The 22,212-nt window shown below is 37.2% G+C and overlaps 1 protein-coding gene across 2 annotated transcripts in view; it reads right to left on the reverse strand.

Annotated features, from left to right (window-relative positions):
* Nucleotides 1-22,212, reverse strand: part of tafa5a (TAFA chemokine like family member 5a) — a 175,397-nt gene that overhangs the window by 64,350 nt on the left and 88,835 nt on the right. For both annotated transcript variants that reach the window (XM_032589696.1, XM_032589697.1), the window contains exon 2: nt 8,426-8,575. In XM_032589696.1, coding sequence (XP_032445587.1) covers nt 8,426-8,575 — 150 coding nt within the window. The remainder of the gene's footprint in view (nt 1-8,425; nt 8,576-22,212) is intronic.

The raw sequence follows: 22,212 nt of genomic DNA on the forward strand, positions 1-22,212 counted from the left end.
TCAAACCATCTCTTCCAATGCACACAGAGCTGAAGTCATAGTCACAGTTTAAAGCTGAATCTATAAACTCTGTTTGCATCTTCCTTTACAAACAGTCATGTATTTTATTATAGTCGAGTGCAAGTTGGGATATTAAAGACCATTTAAAATGAATATTGTTAAAATAGCTAAACAAAGACATCTGTTGCTATGGAGAGAAATGATTTGTATAGAAACCAAAACTAAAATACAATATATGGAGGATTGGATGTTTACTAAAAGAGGCATTTACAATGTCGAGACAAAACAATGAGCGGCAAAGAAGCCAAAGTAAAGAAAATTGTTGAAAAATCTTTAGAAAACCTAAAGTAGTAGATTAAGACTACTTTAAAGAAAAACTGAAAAATCTGACTCATTAAAGATAAAGATATAAAGATATTTTTTAAAACACAAAGCATTGAGATCCGAGTAGCTTTCCTACAAAAGATTCAGCTCAGAAATGAGCCACACACTTCCTCTTGAGAATACTGTAGCAAAAATCTTTATACTTACTCACTAATTGTTTTGTTTTGTTGCTAATAAATGCTTTTACTACATCTTTCTGAGTCACCATTTATTAATAATAATGAAAAACAACAGGTTAGTTTCTCAGGTTTTTTTTCTTTCAAGAAACTGTGAAAAATGGATTTGACTTATTGAGGAATTCAGCAGGGAAGAAGCCACAAAGCAACATAATGCAAGGTTAATGGATGTGAAACTCACCGTAACTCTCGCCACCTTATAAAAGCCAGAGCACAACACTTTGCATTATTTTTATGCTAATGGGCACCTCTTGTCAGCCTTTTTTCACCCCATGGGGAAAACAGAAGCTTTCTTTGTATTATTATTATTATTATATATATATTTTTTTTTTTTTTTGCCCGTCGCACAGCAAAACACAAATTCGGTATTCGTGTGTGAGCTCGGAAAAACTCACAAAGAGGCGTTTTGATTCTGGTCTCTCTGGAGAGGAAGCCGTACAACAATATTTTCAATAGATTTACATTATTCAGTAACGGGGAAAAAAAGTAAAATATTACAGAAAGAAATGCTCGGTGTTGGGAGTTCCTGTTTTACATGATGTAAAACAGTGGAAGTTGCTTTAGCTTTTAAACAATAAGCCTGATTTAAATATTAAAAGGAAGGAAAATATAATTCCTAAGTGTATAAATCATTACTTCTAACTGTAAATAAAGTATTCCCCTTCTTGTGAATTGAAATGTGAAATGCAATTCTATACATTTTTTTCATCCATTTTTTCGCTGCATGAAATATTACATACCTGAATTTAAATGGAAGGTATTTCAAAAACACAAAACTGTGTGAAACAGAATGTTTCAAAAACTGACAAAAAAAATTTTTCTAAAATTATAATCAAAATCAGGACTTGTGAAAGTGTTTGTGTCCTTTGAATGTTTCTTATTGGTATATGAAGGCATCATGCTTTTCTTCAAGAATGTAATCAAAGCTAATGCAAAGCTGGACGGAGCTAAATAAACCTGTAAGATGCTACAAAAGACTTAAAAATGCGAGTTCATTCTGAAGATAGGACACAGAATTTTAGTTAGAGGCACCATAAAAAAGCTTACTTGTTTTAGATAGAAAAATAAATGAAACTCTTGTGTTGTAGTTCCTTCTACTTCGTAATTAAAATCAACTTTATGTTCATCCAAGTTGTTCCAACGGTACAATACGTGAAGACGTTCACTAGACGGAACGCAAACGGGGGAACCTGATTACAGGGACCGTTTTATCCTGCGCGCGATTGGTATATAAAAAGCAGCATGTGACAAGTGACCCCGCTCCAGTTAGGAGGCTACAGCCTGTAAACCAGCACACCCAAGGAGAAGCATCCCACCTCGGGCTGCGGTCCCCATCTGCCTGCCCTCGCGCCCCGTGACAAGGCCACAGCCCATGGTCATCAGTCTTAAGTCGGTGGAGTGTGTGTTTGTGTGTGTTGGGGGGATGTGTGTGTGTGCGTATGTTAGGGTGCATGTGAGGAAACGAAAACAAATTCCAAAAGGGAAGAAAAGGCAGTGGCAGAATGACCTTACAAATGTGTGACCCTGTAAAATGTTACAAACTTGCTAACCTTTCTTCAAAAAAATACTTTTTTTTTTTTTAATCAAAAAAGCTTAATTTTTTGTGGATTATTCAGATTTAAACAGATTCAGTGGAAAGATTTTCAAAAGATTAGTAGTATATCAAAAACTCTCAACTGCCATGAGGACGCATTGACTTGTATGCAAGTATTTTGAGGGTAATATTTAAAGGGATGGTGTGTGTTTTCCAAGCACAGAGTGAGATTTTAGATCTAGTAATTATGTTAACTTCAGTTGTTAAAAAATTTCAATATATATCAAATATTACTTAAAAGAATTTTTACTTTGTAATTTACTGCCTATAAATTGGGCCTCTGTCTCTTTAAAAAAATTGCTCTTTCTCAAATTCCGCCTTCAGAAAGTCATCACAACATCACTCCTCTATTAACCCTTTAACAATGGTTTTACCAGCATTGTACTGAAAAGCAGGTCCTATAATGAGCTCAGCAGGTGCACAGTTCCACCAGGTGTTTGCTAATTGTGGCTGGCTAGTCTGAAGGAGCTGACTGGAGGAGTCATGGGGGAAGATGTGCTCTATAAGGGTTGGAAACTGCAGCTCTGAAGAAGAGCTGCATCTCGAAGGCGGGTCTAGTTCCATCAAGGCGTTTTCCACAGTTGAATGGTTGCCACGAGAGATGAAAGGATTTCTAAAATATGCATGAAAGAATCCAAGCAACACTCCAGGTATGTTATGGGTGAGGGAATAACAAAAATTTACCTCAACACTGAAGGTGTGCCAGATTGGTTGCATGCCTGTGTTTTTTCCTGTTATTTTTACTATTTTCTCCAGTTTGTTCAATGAGAGTATCAACAAATATTAAGAAATTTGAAAATATGACTAAATAGAGTTACTCTGTGCAGCGTATTATAAATAGAAATGTTTTTCATATGTTATGTTTGTGGGGATATACTGTAGTTGCTGTTACAAGGTCACAGCCAAACAGTTACTTAAACTTTAAGTAATAAATAGTTCATATCACATTTGTCGCATTTATTGTTATCAGAAAAGAACCACAAAATAACGTGATAAGACTTTAAGTCCAGACCGCCTATGCCTAGCAGTACATTAATTTTAGTAGTAGCAGGGTTAACTTTACTTTTCAGTCTTAAATTGAACTGAATTTTGTTTTAGCATCTCATCATACGGTATCCCTACCTCAACAACAATCACACAGACCAGGAGTCTGCTCCTAATGTGACTGTCGTCCCAGCAGCCCACTCAAGTAGGTGATTCTACTCCTGCCTAATACTCTCTCTCGGTCTCTTAACCTCCTAATACGAATCAAGATCAGCTCTTTAGAAACTCGTCAAGTAAAGATGTAAAAGGGCTCGAGAGTATGAAATAGTAGTTACCAGAAAATGTGCTTTTAGAAACTAGATTGCAATACAGGACATGAATGGGAAGGGGCATGGAAGACATACAATCGGAGAGAAAACAGGGGACCACAGGAATGAGTGTCTGTGTAACAGGAAGAATAGATAAAGGAAGACAAGAGGGGGAAAGAGAAAGGGATAGAAGACACAGAAAATGAAAGAGCACTTTATTCCACAGAGCTGCAGTTCTTAGGGGATTTCTTTTCTTTTTTTTTTTCTTATATCCTGAGCTAGTTCCCTTATCGTGTTGACGACTTATCTCCCATTTTCTCCTCCTCAAGGCAATAAACAGACACAAAGGAGCTAGAGGGGTAGGAAATGCACAACAACAAAAGAGCGACTCTTCGGCACTCCCTCTGTTTTCATTATCAGGTGCGGTGTGAGACTTTTGATGGAGCTCCGGATTATCCTGCGTGCGCTGGATGACCGACGCGAACGGCATCTGAAGCATGAAGGACACCGATCATGTCAGCCAAGGCGAAGGCACATTACAACTGTGAGCAGACCTCAAGGACTCCAGCAGATTAAAACTGATTGAAATTCCATTTGTGGCATTTGACGCAGGTTTATTTATTTATTTTTCCTTCCCCCGTCAGGTTCCTCTCTCCTCCCCGCAGTTTAAATGCCCACCACTGTGAGCCGAGGCTGCCCTCCGAATAAACAAATGAGATTGCATTTGTGGAGGCAGCCGTCTCCACGTTGCATAGCAATGATATCAAGCTGTGGGATTTTGTAATATCAACCAAAACAAATGAGTGTGTGTGTATCAACTCTAACGTATTAAAAAGGCACACACAAGTCCACGGACTCTCAAAATAAAAGACCAAATTCCGACAAGAGCGGAGCTTATGGAGATACAACTACAGAGCAGCATGTTGGGCTAGAATATATTGAATTTCCACTGTAAGCAGATGATAGTAGGCTTTCAATGTGTGATAATGCCAGAGTTTTAAGAGTGACTTCAAAAATATTGCGACCTAAGCCATTTGAATTTAACCTTAAATGCCAAAAACAAACATAGGATTCAGTAGATTTGTTTCCATTTTTGCAATCACAGTATTTCCACAAAATAAGAAACTCAAATAAAATCACATGTGAATAAGCTTGTTCACGTGATAAATTATTGAAAAACACGCCACGCGTGTTTCCATTGTGGTTTTACAAAAGGAACCAATTTCGATACGGCCACGAAAACAACCTCATCTTAGGCTAGCACTAAAACTTATGGAAAAACGAGATTTTTCAAATGGTATGTTTCCATTAAGCCAATTTCTTTTCAAAATGTCAAATTGAGAAATTATCTAGTCAATGGAAATGCAACTAGTAATAAAGCGTAACAGGAAATGCTGCTGATGTGTGGACAACCAAATGTATTCCACGATTCAATAAGTTATACATCCACCTTAGCTGAAAGAATCCAAAGTAGTTCCAAGGACTTTATCAGTCCTTGGTATCTTTGAGGTTTGTACTTTGACTTGACCATTGCAACAACATTTTCTTTTGCCATGTTGTGCATTTGTTGTTGTGCTTGGGGATCATTGTTCTATTGATTCATTTGCCAAGCCTCGGCTGTCAGACAGATGATTTCACCTTTGACTTTAAAAACATTCTGTACTTAAACAAATGTGAAAAATACCATTTGTTGGCAGTTAGCCTGAGAAGCGATATGAACTTTACCTTTTAAGACTATTTCCAGTCTTTCAAAGAGTGGATAACCTTAAACGATCAAACTCGGCAGCTACATTGCTAAATGTTTACCTCTAAAAAATAATGTTGAGAATTCAGCAGTCTAGAAATATTCTTTTATCGTTTCACAGTTGAACTGTCACCAAAAATGGCTTCTATAATGTCACTGCTGATACTGATATTGCATTAGCATACATTATATGCTCTAAACCAGCTAAATGGCCAAACTGAATAACACTTGTTAATTTATAATTATTCTCTTTTTCAGGCTAATTTTATTTATAGTTAAAGAACTTTGCACATCTCAGTTTTGGTTTTTCAGTGACAACAGTGAAAAGTCTAATGTGTTGCCATTTTTGCTTTTTCTGTATTTTTTTTATTAATAATATTTTAAATGTTTCATAATAAAAGCAGCTAAACATTAAATTCAACCAGAGAGAGAGAGAGAGAAATTACACAATTTAAATTTCCAATTACTGCTCTCTGAGAGAAATTGGAATTGACTAAAATTAGATTCGGCATCTCTAATACACAGAGTAAACATTTTGCAATATGCAGCATAAAACATAAAAATGCCTTCTACTGAAAGCAATTTTAGTCAGATAACTACAATATTAACAATGCCATTATTTGTTAAAAAGTTTCCTGTACAAAGCAATTATTTCTGACATACATTTTGTAATGAAAATCCAAACATAAATTTGCAACAGTGGTACACTGGCTGGGAGGAAGTGATGGACATTTAGAAAGAAAAGCTTTTGGTGTCAGAATCAGTATAAATTACTTTGACGTATTTTATTTAACTCAATCTATCTGAATGTGACTAGTATGCGGGAGTCAGTCATGTCTATCACCTCTATGAAGCCCAACTCATAAATACTACTTGACACTATTTTGAAGCAATAGAAAGAAAGTAAAGTGAGTAACAGTAATTGCATGTGTATTTTATGTAGAGATGCACTGATCCGACGTTAATATCTATATCAGCCGCGATATTGAAAATAAATTCTAGATTGGGTACACTGACAATCTCCCCAATCCACCAGGGCAGATCTATTCAGTTGAATTCTATGCTTTGTTATTAATTTTACATTATATTTAGTATTTCTAATTGCACTTTCTGAACCATTTTAAAGGTTTGTTGAAGTTCATTTTTACATGTTTTACCAAGGTGGTCAACGTATTGTTTTTGTCAGTTTTAGTTGCTTTATTTTTTATTTTATTTTGGCTCCTAGTTCCACTGAACAAATCAAGGTTGTTTTTACATGTTTGGCCAAGTTTATGAATCTATTTGTGTATTTAAATGTCCTGTACTGGTGCAGAGTTATCAAATAAATTTGTAATTCAGTACATTTATGTCTGTGTTTATACTTTCCTGTATTGTATTAGTATCGGCCGATAATAAACCTCAGGTATCTGTATCGGTATCCAAATTGGAAAAAAAAAAAAAAAGTGTATTGGTGTATCTCTAAACTCTATGTGATTTTATGCTGCTCAAACAGAAAGTAGTCATCTTTTCGTCTGTCTTCCATACAAATTCCCCCCGCTTAGGCAAGAAGTACAGTGATGTGAGGCCAACTGCTCATGTAATAAGCGGGTAAGATCACTCAAACAGAGCGCCAAGGACAAAAAAACACTTTCAATTGGATGTACAACTGAGAAGTCACAGTTGAATAACAGCCAAAACAAGGCATCTAAAGCTACAGCTCACTGCTGGTCCATCTTGGTAATAGAGGCATTTACTCTACCCTCACCTGAGCACACGACATCCCCTCCCACCCTGGGTAGAAGCCACATCACGAGAGAGTGACAGCCTATTTAAAAGGCAGTTGAAGTTGAGATTTTATAGGGTGTTGGAAAGTATTTTCTCCCTTACAGATTTCTTCTGATTTAGCTTTTGGGTAGAGTAGCCAAAAATTGCCCTCAAGTAAAAGTAGCACAACTTCAACATATTTTTACTTCAGTAAAAGTAAGAAGTAGCTGTCCAAGAAATTATTAAAGTAAGAAAGCAGAACAACTCCAACATATTTTTACCCAAGGAAAAAAGTTAAAAAGTAGCCGCGCAAAAAATTACTCAAGTAAAAGTAAAAAAGTAGTTGGTAAAAAGGCAACTCAAGTACTGAATAATATTTGAAAACTGCATCACAAAATGGAACGAAATATAAAGTTATGCAGACATTTTGGTAAAGACCAATATGAAAATAATTTATGTAAGTAACATAATTACAAAATAACTAAAGTAGGCAAAAGAAACAAATTTCCAAATCAATTTCTTTTAATATAAAACTTATGAATCTAAACAAAAACTTCAGGTGTGTATGTCTGGCGAATTTTTGGTTAGATCAATCTTGTTCTTCATTCACTGAAGTTATTCGCAGTGGGTAAAGTATCCAGGATTTTACTCAAGAATAGTAATACTTCATAATATAATGGCCAAAGTAAAAATAAAAAGTACAGCGAAAATAAAAATACTCCTAAGAGTACTTTTTTTCCAAAAAGGTAAATTTTAATCACTTGATTTGAAGGCAGTCTAAAACTGAAATGTTTACATATTGCGGCTGTACACATCAAGTAAGCCTACCAAAAGGAACCTTAAAATAGGGTCTTGCTTCAGAAGGACTTAAATTAGCCGTTTTTCAAATCAGTATTCATCCCAGCTAGCCAATTGGATGGCTCATAAGAATGACAACAACAAGAATGAAGAGAATTATTTCCATCTGTGCGGAAACATATTATTACAGTAATGGTGTCACTATTCAAGGAAAAAATAAGCCCATCTGTTAGTGTGGGATTTTGAAACTCCCCTGAAGCGGTTTTAGCAAGTGACTCAGCTGTAAATAGATTTGGTGCAGGTCTTAGTAACATAAAGGCAGCCCTAGTGATCCACTTTGCTCCTACATTGTTGCAGGTTTATCCAACTAAACCCTAAACTAAATAAGTGGAAAAAAAGAGGCCAAACCTTACAGCAGCTGTGTGAAAAAGTGTTTACACAGTTGAACATTTGGATACGGCTTCGTTTTTACATGTAATCTCAACATGCTTCAAAGCCAACACATTTCTCCGCTCCAGTCAAACACGCCTCGGGAGTAGCATGCTCATGTTTGAGTAATTTTCACTCAAGTGAAACTACATGCTGCATGGAACTACTCAAACACTAAGTGGGCCCTTAAAACAAAGCAAGCAAAGCCAGAATCTCACCCCCGACCTTCTCCCCTCCACCCAACCAACCAACTCCTGGCTCCTACCGTCCACACAGGCAGGTCTGGCTCTTGTAGTTCCGGCGATCTGGCCCTTCTTACAGGCGCAGCGGGCCGTCTGCCTGGCGATGGTCCGTCGTGGTTGGCTGCTGTCCTTGTTCAACGTCACAATCTCACATGTCCCCGCTGCCAGCTGGCCTGGAAATGACATTGCACCACAGCATGGGAGGTCAGAGAGATGCAATCATAAACAGGACAGAATAAACTAGCCTGTTTACTCTGTTAAAACCTCCATTTTGATTCATGTGAGTCCAGGAAGCCCTGGTATTTACCTCCAACTCTACTACAGCTCAGGGAGAAAAGGCAGAAACTTCATAATCTTAAACAATCATAGAGAATGTTAGAAATCTCCACACCCTGGTTAAGTGTAATCTACATAGTATATTTTTTAACTTAAAATCGAACAAATCTCTAAAAGAAGTGTCCAAAAAAAGTTAATTAACCTCGTAGCCTCAGTGTGCAGAATAGGAATACAAGTCATCAATTAATGATTTAATCTAAAGTTGATAGTTCTTATTCTGTGATTAGCGATTAATTGATAAGCGGCCACTTTCCTTTAAGTTTTCTTTAGTATCAAAAGAACCAACCGTCTTCCCATTACATAAAAAATACATTTTGAATATACTGAATTTAAAAAATATATATTTGAAGTTTTTTGTCAAGCTGCGTTACATACTGACTGAATGAAAAGAAAATGATGCTTTTCTCACATTATAAAACTTAAACAGACTCTCAAAAATCAACTGTGCTTATTAACCCTCTATGGCATGACTTTTCATCTTTTTGGGAAAAAATATTTTCCTACATTCTTTGGGCGCTTGGTGGTCCCTAATTACATATCAATCATACAATTGGACCCTGACACCTCCCGGAACCAGATTTGGGTTTGTTGCCTCAGGGCAACTTTGTGCTACCAGGGGTCTGGAACACCAAAGTTTTCTACAGTGATTTTGAGAAATGAAATACAAATCAAACAAAAACTAAATTCATAAAAAAAACTTTTTTTTGACAAAAATAAATCAAACATGGTGCCAACTCACCGAATATAAAATAAACAACCAACGTTCATTAATGAACGCTACATTTAAGCAAATTACTAAAATGAGCATTTGTGTGTTTGTACGCGTGTATGTTTGGCGGAGTTAGAATCACTAAGGATGTTGCCATCAGTCTTTTCCCCTATTATATGTAAGACATCAGGAAGGAATTGCTCGTTGATGTGAAAAAGAGTGTATATCACATTTCTGGTACTTGATTATGGACATACCTGTGAATCACCATCTGTTTATCTATGGGTTGTAGCAACCAGATTCACATCAGTGACTATAGTTAGGGCTGCAGGTTCCTTTAAGAGTTTGGAATTCTGATTCCTTGGTAGAATTTGAGCCAAGCAAAGGACAACATTTCCACCAGCTCCCATGTCAGGTAGATTTGGTGGTGGCACGACTCGCCCTGTGTAATTTTAAAGTTGTAAGGAGAACTATCTGCACCAGTCATATGAAGTACCCTGCAGCCCCATATTTTTGGTTTTGGCAGGTATTGCTTCAGTCTTTGCCTGCCATGGAATAGGGCCATTTATTCATTGATGACCAGCTTATCACCCTTTGGGACTGAAGTTAGTTTTGAGGATAAACAAACAATGAAATAATGGTTGTACAGTGGATCCTCATGTTTTCATCGAGAATAACCCCAACTTATGAACCATGCAATGTCCATGAAATGATCTTGCATCCATCTCCTGTTGCTGTCATTAATAAAGTTAAAAAAAAATTGCTTCATAATTATTTTGTAATCAACTGCACATCAACGCACTACAATAATAGTCTGAACAAAAGGGTCCCAACTGCATGTTGCCCTGAGGCAACAAACAAAAAAACACAGTTTCAGCATATAAATTATATAAAAAATTTGTCTTGAAATGATCTACAATGCTTTTTTACATACTCAGACATGAAAATATTTGTAGTTAGAGTTACCCAAAATTTAAACATGAAGAAAAATTATCTATGACTTACAAGTAGGAGGCAAGGTGTAGCATGCAACACTCCTTCATAAAAAGGACTGCCCCTCTTCCCATACATACATACATGCATACATACATTCATAAATAAATAAAATAAAGGAGCAACGTGAGGTACAGATATGTGGTTTGTTGCCTAAAGGCAACGCCATGCTATACAGGGTCACTTTATCAGCGTTTCCCCCTCTTTTTCCGTCATTACATTCTCACCTTCGCAGCACTTCGGTAATTTTTGGAATGAGAAGTTGACACTGCTCCGTCACGCAGCACGGCTGAAAGAGCGCTAATAAGGTGAAACGTAAATAGTTTCATGTCGAGTGTTTATATGTCAAGACAGAACAGCATAAAGAACGTCTTGTATCTCATACCGGACTCTTGTTTACGTCGTTTGTCTTTCCCGTTCTGGGACCCGCCGCCATCTTTAATTCTGCATTAACCGGTTCTGCTTAAGCTGTCAACTGATTCCGTCAGCGGCGCCCTCTGCAGGATGGCGGTCAAACTACAACATTAGAAGAAGGTCGAAGAGGACGGCATCTGTTAAACTAATTTTTATTTAATAAACCATTAATCGACTATTAGTCGTAAATCAATCAATTGTTTGCTTCCTTAGTGCAGACTCATTAACTAATAATTAGATTAAGCCTCTTTTGATTACATTTTAGCACCAGCCATTAATTATAATAAATATGATGACCTTGATATAAAGTACAGCCTAGTTGGATTTTCTTGACTTTCAATTAGATAAAGAAACAGAGAGATTACAAATAATCAAAAGGATATCATTATAATAAAGATATAATAAAGTGGGACAATTTGTCAAAGTGGGTGAAAACGTAAATAGTCAGTATGGATCCAAAATATTTAGTGGTTCGCCAGTCAGCTAAAGTTTGAGGGAGTTCCTATTCCAGTTTCAAAGTGAGTCCATGCTTACATTCACGTTAACATAAAGACAAATTAATATGAAAATTTTAAAAAAATTAAAAAACAATAGTTTAGCCACTGTGCTGAACTAAATTTGATGACAAAAACACTGTGGGCTCGGTTACCTGTATCTATTCATCATGGAAATACCTCACTTTTTCCGGGGGAGAGTAGAGATTTTTTTTAAAACAATAATGTTTTTGAAAATAAGAGACTCTGTTAAATGAATGTGAACTCTGCCACAAAAAAAATAGGAGAATTATTCATTTTAAAAACAACCAGTTTAGGGAACCACATCATGAATGGGTGTATTTTACAAATTAGAAATGTAGCCTTTTTTTTCCAGATACAAAGTTTTCTGCTGAGCTTAAAGTATGAAATCATAGCACAACAAGCAGGTTAAAACTTTAAAGAGACCAGATTAAATCCTTTCTCTTCTATTGCTATTTTAAGAGACTTGAACCACTTGGCCAAGTTGTTTGGAAGCCAACAGAGAAACTCACAAAAGTTGCTTCGCACTTGAAAACACATCTAAAGACAGTAATAGAAAAAAAATGCTTTCCATTTCCAGGGACCCAAACACGGCCTATAAGCTGTTTCCCATAAAAGGCCGCCTCCAATCAGCACACCTATTTCCAGGTAATGTACCCATTACCCATGAAAAGAAACGCATGAATACTGATGAAGTTTGTAATTGCTGCCAAGACCCACCATCTTGCCCACACGCATATTTCCATGTATTCAATCAGGCGACCTTTGACCTTGTAGCCGGGCCCTTGCTGCTCACAAATTAACCTTTGTCTGTGTGTGGAGGCCCCTGGGTGCAATTCCAGAGAGGCTTATCAGGACCTAATTGTGATTGGCAAGAGGATGGAAACTGTGATTAAATCTGGACTTTAGTCCCCGACACTTTGGTGGCTAGCTTAATGAACTGAGCTGTGAGGGGTCACTCCCAGGGTAATGGGGATCTATCAGGATTCATCCACAGAGGTAGCTGTGGCGATCGCGGTCACAGGCTAAGAACCGAGCAGTAGAAATGTAGTGATTTATTTTTTATATTTACTTGCATTTCACCAATAGAGAGGAAACTTGTGTCTCAGCGTTTTAAAAAATCAGAGGAAGGAATTTAATTAAAAACATGTAGATTTAGAGGCGTGCTGCGGTGGTGTAGGGGATAGCGCAACCCACGTTTGGAGGCCTTGAGTCCTCAACGCGGCCGTCGCGGGTTCGATTCCCGGACCCGGCGATATTTGCCACATGTCTTCCCCCCCTTTCGTGTCAGCCTACTTTCATATAAGGGACACTAGAGCCCACAAAAGACCCCCTGGAGGGGAGGAAAAAATAAATAAAAAAACATGTAGATTAGTAGGACAAACATGAAAAATACCAATAGACATACTCCAACAAAACTCAGATTAGCTACTTTTTATGATGTCAGAGGAATGTAAAACCTTGGGGAGGAAGTAGTTGTTTTTTTGAGTATTTAAGAATAAATACAAAAAGCTTGAAATTTTATTCACTAGGTAAACACACTACATCTGAACTGAGTTTGATTCATTTCATAAAAAAGTCTAGGAAGAATTTTTAAATTTAATTTACAGGATAAGTCCACATGTTTTACCAAAATGTATCTAGATAACTATGAACCGCTAATTAATGGTTTATCAGAACGGCATGTTTATTGGTACAAAATGTAAGCAGGTTAGGTTAAAATAGCAACGTTAGTGTGAAACTGGCAATGGGTTAATTCAGAACAAATCCATCTTCTGATGTTTTCAACAATGTGAACTCTATCAATGCAGATTATGTGATTACATTTTGGACTGAGCTTTTATTTTCACGATTAAAGGTTTCACGATGAAAGAAGAAACTTGAAAAGTGGCTAAATGTACTTTTTAAAAAATAAACTCGTTTCAAATAATTATTTATATGAATATTTTCGAAGACAATAAAAACAATCACGCCAAGATTTTTTTTTTTTGACACTGTGTGCCTTTTTGTAAATTTCAGACTCAACTTTAGATTATAAAATCTTTAGTGGTACAAAAAATAAAGCAGCTTTATGAATTATTCAAACTTTAAAACACTAAGAACATATCCAACATTGGCAAAACATAGTACAGCTTGAAAAAAGAGCTAATTCTGCTGCAAAATGTAGTCAAGCTACTAGAAATCTTAACATTTCTCTATATGTATTTGTAGCAGCAAATGAAATATATTTTCCTGTTCTGTCGTTAATACTGAGTAAGTTGCCGAATTAGCTATATTAGCGTCTAAATCTCTGTGCAAATGGCCCAAACGGAGGCTTCTTGTTCCTGCTTTCTGTCTCTGGATCCCATCCACTGTGACAAAGTCGACAGACTGTTTGAATGTCTTATGTAATCTCACAGATCGTGTGTTGCTGACGCACCATGTGTGAAGTCAACAGGCTCAAAGACTTTGGCTGATTAGAGACCGCAATTCTCGGTTGTTCTGCTATCTCGAGTTGTTGGAGCTCATTAATAGACTCCATTTTATCAAACACTGGCCTTGTTTTCTGCTGCCACAGACGTAACTACCCGACAACGGCATTCGCTTCTTTTTCATGTTGCTGGATAGCCGGGCAGTCTTTTACACGGAGATGGTAATTAAGCTAATTTTAAACTCGCTAAAAAGCAAAGGAGAAAAAAAAGTCGGTCTGAGCTGTCGCCTTGCTGCTTGGACCCTTTTTTTTTTTTGGAATGAACAGCAATTAAATTTCAAATTAATAATAAAAAGTGATCTAAATTTAAGCCAGTCGACGTTTGTTGTTGTTTTATTACCTTGGGATGTTGAAGTAATTCTAATCGCAAACAAAAAATGAAATTTGAACAAATGCGAAACAAAACTGTATATATTTTATGGATTGTACAGCCGTGGAGTCCAATTTTTTTATTTTCCACTGCTGGGGTCAAATTTAAGTTGAGAGAACTTGACGGCCACATTTCTTTTAAATTAAAACTGAAAAGACATTTGTTGTTTTTATCTTTTTTAAAAAAAAAAAAAAGACAATAGTTTAATAAAGCAAAGTTGTCTAAATTTTATAGAAAAGGAATCTGTGAATTATAAACTTGTTCTTGCTCAGTTGCAACCTTAAATGACAGGTAAGTATCAATCAATAAAAACAGAAACATTGTTAATGAAAGGAAAATACTTTGTGTTGTGCTTAAATAAATGCTTAAGATATTATTTAATTGTAGATTCTCTCCATTCTTGAATTGTGGACTTATAGGACCAAATAAAATCATCCAGGGGGAAACAAACGGGACGTTGGACAGCCCTGCTTTACTCCACTCCATTGTGTTTATGTGTGACATTTGAAATATGCTGTACAAAAAGAAATGTTATAATTAGCATTAAACAGAAGAGCTCCAACATATCTACACTTGGTTTATGAATTTCATGTTGCATTTCTGAAATCATCCATACCAAAACATGAGTCATAAGAAAATGTTCATCTTCTCAAATACTCTAGATGTTGCAGAACAGTATCACTCAGTTGGGTTCCATCTGATTTATTCTTCTTGTAGACTTTTTTTGTTGTTATTCTCTCCGGTTTGGGATGTGCAGCTGGGAGGGGTTTTGCTCTGTTTTTACTTTTCGGCAGCTGTTATGATGCGTAACCTTGGCAACAAGGTGTATTAAAACTGGGAGCTGACTGGCATCCTGAAACATGACCCCCCAAAAATTGCAGCAATAAATACATTTCAAGGAGAGAAAATCTTAATGAAAGGCTTTTGGTAATGATGGATAAATTTTTAAAAAGTTATTACAGTTCTTATTCATCCAGTTTCATTTCATCTCCTGCAACTTATTAGCCATTAAACACATTTACATTTCCATGATATGCAGACAGAAAAAAGGAAGTTCATTCCAGATTCAGTTGTGTTATTCCACAGAGTCCTCCGTTTCGGTTAAAATACTCAATGTAACTGTTCAATTCTTTATATTTGAAGGGGGAATTATAAATATTTAAGAAAGACTTCATAGGGGAAGTGCACAATTGAGTGCAGGCACACATGTCTACAACGTATTCCCCTGTTTCAGCATGAGTAAGAACTTCAAGATGGGCTCGTCTTTGTATCCCAGTAATCTGAGAATTGACTCGCTCCTTCTTTTTTTTTTTTTTTAAGTACAAATTGCTCCGAGCGTCCCCGTGGCGCAGCCTCCAGAGCGCAGCGCAAAAGGGGGGCCGCATGCATGCCGAGACTGATATCACGCAAAAAAAAAAAAAAAAGAGGCCAGAACGCAAAAAAATAAACATTAAAAAGGGGGGCGGAAGTGAAACCAGCAGTCGTCCTTCAACCGAAACGGCGAAAGAATACAACCCGAAAAGAGGCCGACCAGATGAAACGTAGCACCAGATTTCTACTAAATTAAAATTGTTTAGTGGCTGTTTACTGCCACTTTTTATTCATGCAAAGTAGCAGGATGTCATCCAATTTATCCACAGCCATCTCATGAATAATTTGGATCGTGAAGACGGATTGAGGGAGGGGCGGAAACAAGGAAGGAAAAAAAAAAAAAAAAAAAGTAATCCTGCTTTCTGGAATAGCCTCATGAATCATGGGAAAAATCTACAACTGGCAGGAGTCCTCAAAGTAACCCAAAGCTTGTGCGAGCGGCGCCATGATTTATCATCACCCTTATCGTCTTCTGTTGTTGAGCAGTTGTCAGCTTGGCTGGCCAAATGGCTGATTAAAATGTATGTGTGGCCACCCTAGAGTGAAATGAAAGCTCCGACTGTGGCAGAAGATAGATTCATGTGGCAGAGCATATGGCCTAATACAATGTAATGTTATTGACATGCTCCTGTGCTTTATTATTCCTTCTCCGGTTCCTCGGCGCTGTTGCTGCTCTGCACTACGCGGGAGATTCAGAAGAACATCCAACAAAGTGACATCTTCCCCCAACCCCATCCGCTTCTCGTACGTTTTGCCCGAATATTTCAATTTTAAATGACGCAACGTATCTGATTTTGCAGCCTAATGCGGCCAAATGCAAACAGAATCGGGCTGTTTGAGTCCTAATCTGCTGATTTAAACGCTCGCACGCCGGTGAGGTGTGCGCTGCAGACTTGGCAGGAAAGGTAAGTGGGATTTTTTTTTTTTAAATATGTACTTTGAACATCCGCGGCGTGCCAGAGTCATGCTGGGGCGGCACGCTGAGCAACACGGGAAGGAGCAATTTCCCAAATTATTTCCGAGCGTCCTCCCGTATCCGACACAAAGGTGCTGCGTGACGTGGAAACTGCTGCGGCGTGGTTGAGAGAGAAAAACTGTTTAATTATTCCTCATCTTACAGCGATAGTCTTGAGAGCACGAATAAGAAACACACACTGGAACTGGAAGACATTTTAAATGTCCAAAATCAAACACAAACACCAGAAACAATAAATAAAAATGAACTTAAAGCCACACACAAGCGAAAACGTCAATAAGATCTATTATGAAGTCTCTGTAAACAAAATTACTCTTCACAATGCAAATTATAAAGCCGATTTGAATTTATCATGCAATTCGTTGATTAGTTACTTATTGTGACAGGCTCATATGGTTTTTTAAAAAAAATAGATACAAAAAATAGTTAGGTTTTTGCTGAAAACAAGACCCATCATAAAAGAAGCGTGTTGACATCATATTAATGTGTTGCAACATTATTTGTCGGAAAGCAAACCAGAGTTTGCAGAAAACCTCTGGTCACTTTTCATAAATCCATGATGGCATTTCCAGCTCACTGTAAACATAAATCAGAGACCAGAGCCGTGACACCAGCTGTATCTACAGTAAACAGTCCCTTCCGGAGAAAAACAGAAGTGGCATTTAATGTCTCAGTTAATTCTTCTCACGGTAATAAACTATTTGAAAAAAAAAAAAGCTTTCAAACTTAACAGTTCGCTTTGAGTGAGAGCGATACCACACACACAGTCTGAGAGAATACATGAAATATTGACAGATTCGCATGTTAAACTGTAGTGACGCATACATTTAATGCCCTCCATGATTATTGTCGCCTTTAAGAAAAATCCTTAATGTTATCCGATCTTTAATTTGAATAAACTTATTCAACGGGGGGAAAAAAATCAATTGTAAAGAAGTAATTAAAAAATATATATATTACCAGTCCAACAAGTAGGCACCATTTGGTAACAGACATTTTTAAAATAGAGTTCTAGTTTATTTAATTGTTTCCAAACTTTTAATTAGTCAATAAACTCCCATTCCCTGGAGTATAAATATGACATGATACAGAACTTGGTTTCTTTGAGCACTTCTTCACAATGGGAGAGACAAGAGAGCAAGCTATTTAAGTAAAATGTCGAGTTGAGTGTCAAACGTCAACAGGAAAGCAGTCGCTGCCCAAAACATATACACATGTCTGCAGTCGGAACAATGGAAAAGCTGAAAATATCTGGAACTGAGAAAAACAATGCTGGATGAGGATCAGAGCACAGTAAGTTTGTGTCACAAGATCTTGTCATACAAGACCTCACAATATATGTTTATAAAAAAAACCAAATCACAATATTCCTCTTTGAAGTGATTGCCGTCTTGTGATCACAACTTGCAGTCAATATGGCTTCCTTTAAAGAGACTCTTCATATATTATTCCATAATATATGCAAGGAGGGTCAATTACTGTGGAAGGACCAAGCTAAGATGCAAGCATTCAACCTGTGAAAGTTTAATACAACCAAGCCCGGCTAAAACACTGCACGCTGAAATAAGACATACAGATTTGTGTGTCAGTGCAGCATTAGGTCAAGGAGAACCCACATGACTCATGTAGTTATGAGTGGCTGTCGCAAAATAGGGACTACTGCAAAGTCAGCGCATAAGTCATTCAAGTTTGTTTTTTTTTTACACATCAAAACACACACGTAATGACTACTGCACTGCTAACAGAAATATCTCACCCACATGCTCCCCACTTAACCCAGAAAAACAGCATGGCTGCTTGGCAGAGCTGCAAACAGGCTTCGCATCTGTTCTGCCGGAAAGGACAGAGTTCCTTTGCGTGTGTGTGCGTGTACGTGTGTATATTTGCTCATGCCAAATGAAAATGGCATATCGCTACTACAGCTGTTCAGAAAGAGAGAAGGGACCCAGACGCCATGTCTGCCGGTCAGAAATCCCATTTTGGACCCAAACACTGTTTTACTGGAACCTTGATGTTGTCCCTCTACCCTGGGGCCTTCCAGACTAGTTGTGTTTTTTTTAAAGAATCTTTTTAAACATGCTTAATCAAAGGCTGGAGAAGCCAACAAAACAGCATGGTGGAACAGGAAGAAGAGGGAAGCAGAATAAAATCACAGTTTTAGGGAAGAGGTCAAGGGGAAGATGGAGGGTATTGAATGTATTCTTTAAAATGACGTCCGCCCTATGCTGCTACTTACAGTGGACCTCAATTTATTAGTATTCTGGACACGTGGATGATTACTGAAAGCAGTCTGTCGATGGAACAATCCGTTCCTTGATGTTTGAAAGTGTGACAATTGACCAATGTAACAGAGAGAGCAGTGTGATGGGAACACAAAGTAAGAGCAAATTAGGGTTAAAAGGGTCAGGGTGGCAGGTGGGCTGTCGAACACATTCCCAGCAAATGCGTTTTGGAAAAGAGGCATTAAAAAGTTTGTGAAATGTGAATACTTTCCTTTTGTCCAAATGACTGTACGAGTCCAGAGGTACTTCATAGTGACTCAGTAGTTTGAAGTCAGAAGCCATTTGGCTTAGAGTTCTAGAAGCAAGTAGCCAAAGTTCAATCGAATTAAATTCACAGCAACACAAAGATAATTAACAGCAGATACTACAAATACTACTAAAGTGTGTTCTGACATGACTGATCTGAAGAGCAGCTCAGTAATAATTCAAGTCTTTAAGCTGAACCACTGACTAAAGCTAACATATGCTAAAGGCTAAACCTAAAACGCTGACTCAACCTAAGCTAAAGGTACGTCTAAAAAATATGAATTTTGTGTAAAAGTTTAATATTTTTGTCACTTGCTTTTGAATTCATTCACAGAGAGTGAAATATTTAAAGTTTTTATTATTTGTAAGTTCAATTATGACCATTTATAGGTAATGAGCCACTGAGGATGAATTAAAAAAAATTATATTTTCAACTAAACTCCAGGGTTTCTGCAAAGTATTCTCACTTGAATGCACTTAGTACTTGGCTGGGGCTCATTCTGTTCTGCATGTATTACTGGATAAATGCGGCGTGGCATGGAGGCGATCAGCCTGTGATTCTTCTGAGGTGTGATGAACACTTAGGTTGGTTTCATAGTTGCATTCAGGTCGTCTACATTGATAAGCTGGTTCTGGTGTGTCTTGGCTTCCTCTTGGCAATATTCCATAGATTGGCATTGAACAATAATAATGAAAACAAAAAAAATGTTTGTTATACTTCACTCTGTGTGGAATGAATCTATAAAATGCATGAGTTCCACTTAATGAAATGAGTGACGAAAAATATTGAACCTTTTCACAATATTTAAATGTACAATTCATTTAAGGCCAGCTAAGCTAACGGCTTAGCTAACTAGCTTAGTAACTAACTAAAGTTAAGCTAAAGTAAAGAGCCATCAGACCTATCTTCTTTTTGTATTTGCTGCTTCCCGCTTTTTGCACGTCTTAAAATAAAATGTATGCTCCTACAAACCCGGGGAGACAAAAAAGAAAATTAAAAACAGTTTGAAGCTTGCTACGTTTAACGCCGCTCCACAGCCTGACATGCTAACAGGTTAAGGGCCCAGCGTAGTGGGAACAGTTTAGATGTCAAGCGAACAGGTGAATGTCGCGACTGAAACTTTATACACATGAAATTGAGTAGCAACATGAGCAAGAGAGAAGAATGTGGCGTCCAAAAGAAACACATTACATTGTTTTTTTGAAGAGCAGTATTTCTATTTGTGGAGCTATGATTGCTGTGCTGTACAGTCACCTAACGCTACCTAAAAAAGAAGCAATAAATACTCATTATTGTCACTTTTATCATTATCCCAATAGTCCTATAAAGTATTGTGATAAAACCTTAAGTCTATATATTTTTGTTTTTATAAATAAAAAAATATATTTTTTTGACTCAACCTAAAATATATAGGTTGAAATATATAGGTTTAAATATAAATATATATATATTTTTGTTTATAGCTATAGTTAGGAATATGAACATGCACGTCTCTTCATTCATCATATCACACTTTTTTAAAATTTCATGTCTTATGATTGCAGATAGTCTGAATGTTTGTATTTTATTTTATTTTTCACCAAGGACTATTCTGCTACCTTAATTTAGCAGTTCCAGATATTGGTTTGACATCTTAGAATAACTTTTGTCCCTGTTAATTGCCTTCACATGCAGCAGCCTTTCACTGTGATGCGAAAACTCGTCACACATCTAGCCTTGAAATTATTAGTATCCTACCAACGCTGCCATGACTCAGAGTAAGTTCTGGAGACGATTTTTATTGAGAACCAACCCTCATCGGGCCAGCTCGTCTATTTTGGGTGAAGCAAGCCTCTACGAGCGCTTCGCTTGCTACGTGGGGGAAAGTGATTTGATTTTCTTCTGCTGCATTTTCACTAAAATGCTTGTGCAAGCAGCAGACAGTCCCACTGAAGCACTAACACACACACATGCACGCACACCAAGGAATACACACGCATTAAAGCATACAAACATAAGTGCAGCATATAAATGCCAAATATAACCTCAAGATTGACTTCAGTCTTCCTGGCTTTGTCTCACGCAGTACATCTTCCCACAAGATAGTCGACTGAATGTTCCCAGAGAAACCCTGGCAACCTGCTGCCATCTTAGGACAATCGATTTTGCTCTTTTATTTCTGAAGCCAATGTAAATCACCACTTCACACCACAAATAAAACAATCTACAAAGTGAATAATTTGGACTCCAAATAAATAACTTGGAAAGGGAAATCAAGTATTCTGCATGAGACATGCCGGGGGAGGAGGGCTTACTCCTCTTTTAAGTGCCGAGCATTACGTTTGGTTTTGCATCATAATCGACAAATGTTATTCACTTTTCCTGCGTCTTTTCGTATTCAGTAAGAGGTGTTCTGTGCCTCTGATGTACAACTCAAATCTGCTGACCAGCCAGTCTGGCAACAAAGCTGTGGCTGTCTAAGAGGAGGCTTATGTAAAACTGTGCATCTTTTCCCTTCTAAATCAAAATGTGCAAAAGGTTTTTTTTCTCAAAATGGTCAGCAGAAGGAATGAAAAGTGAATAAAAAGGATAGATGATTATGCAGAAACCTATGATAAAAACCTATATTTAATAGTTTTTATAGCACACGTTTGGTTCATCTCTTGGAGCTATTTTCAGACGATCAAAGGAACTGTTCTCCTTTCCAGAAATGAATGTAGTTTGGTCCAAAAAATGCAAATTGACCCTGGAAAAAAAAAAGTCAAAGGCCGCAATGAAGTGTGTCATGTGCCGACATGGGCTGAAAGGTCACACAGTAAATTACACCAAAAGCCAGATGGCAGTTTGCAGTTTACACACAAGGACAAAAATATTTGTCATTTTTCTAGACATATCCTGTGTTCAGATGAAATCAAAGTTTCACATTTGTCGCATTTGAATGAAAAAGTGGGATGCTCGCATATGGGAGAAATATAACCGAGAACTTTCTTCTGATTTAACTTCGAATGGTGAGGGGGGAAAAAGTTGCTAGATGTAAACTTGTGGTTTCAACTGTATTCAAAGGACAATGAAATATTATTTACCCCGGTTACAACCAATGAATACAACAAGTAGACCTGTTACAATTAATTGTCCCAGAAATTATTGC

The sequence above is a fragment of the Xiphophorus hellerii genome, chromosome 17, assembly GCF_003331165.1.
Source record: "Xiphophorus hellerii strain 12219 chromosome 17, Xiphophorus_hellerii-4.1, whole genome shotgun sequence".
Taxonomy (NCBI): Eukaryota; Metazoa; Chordata; class Actinopteri; order Cyprinodontiformes; family Poeciliidae; genus Xiphophorus; species Xiphophorus hellerii.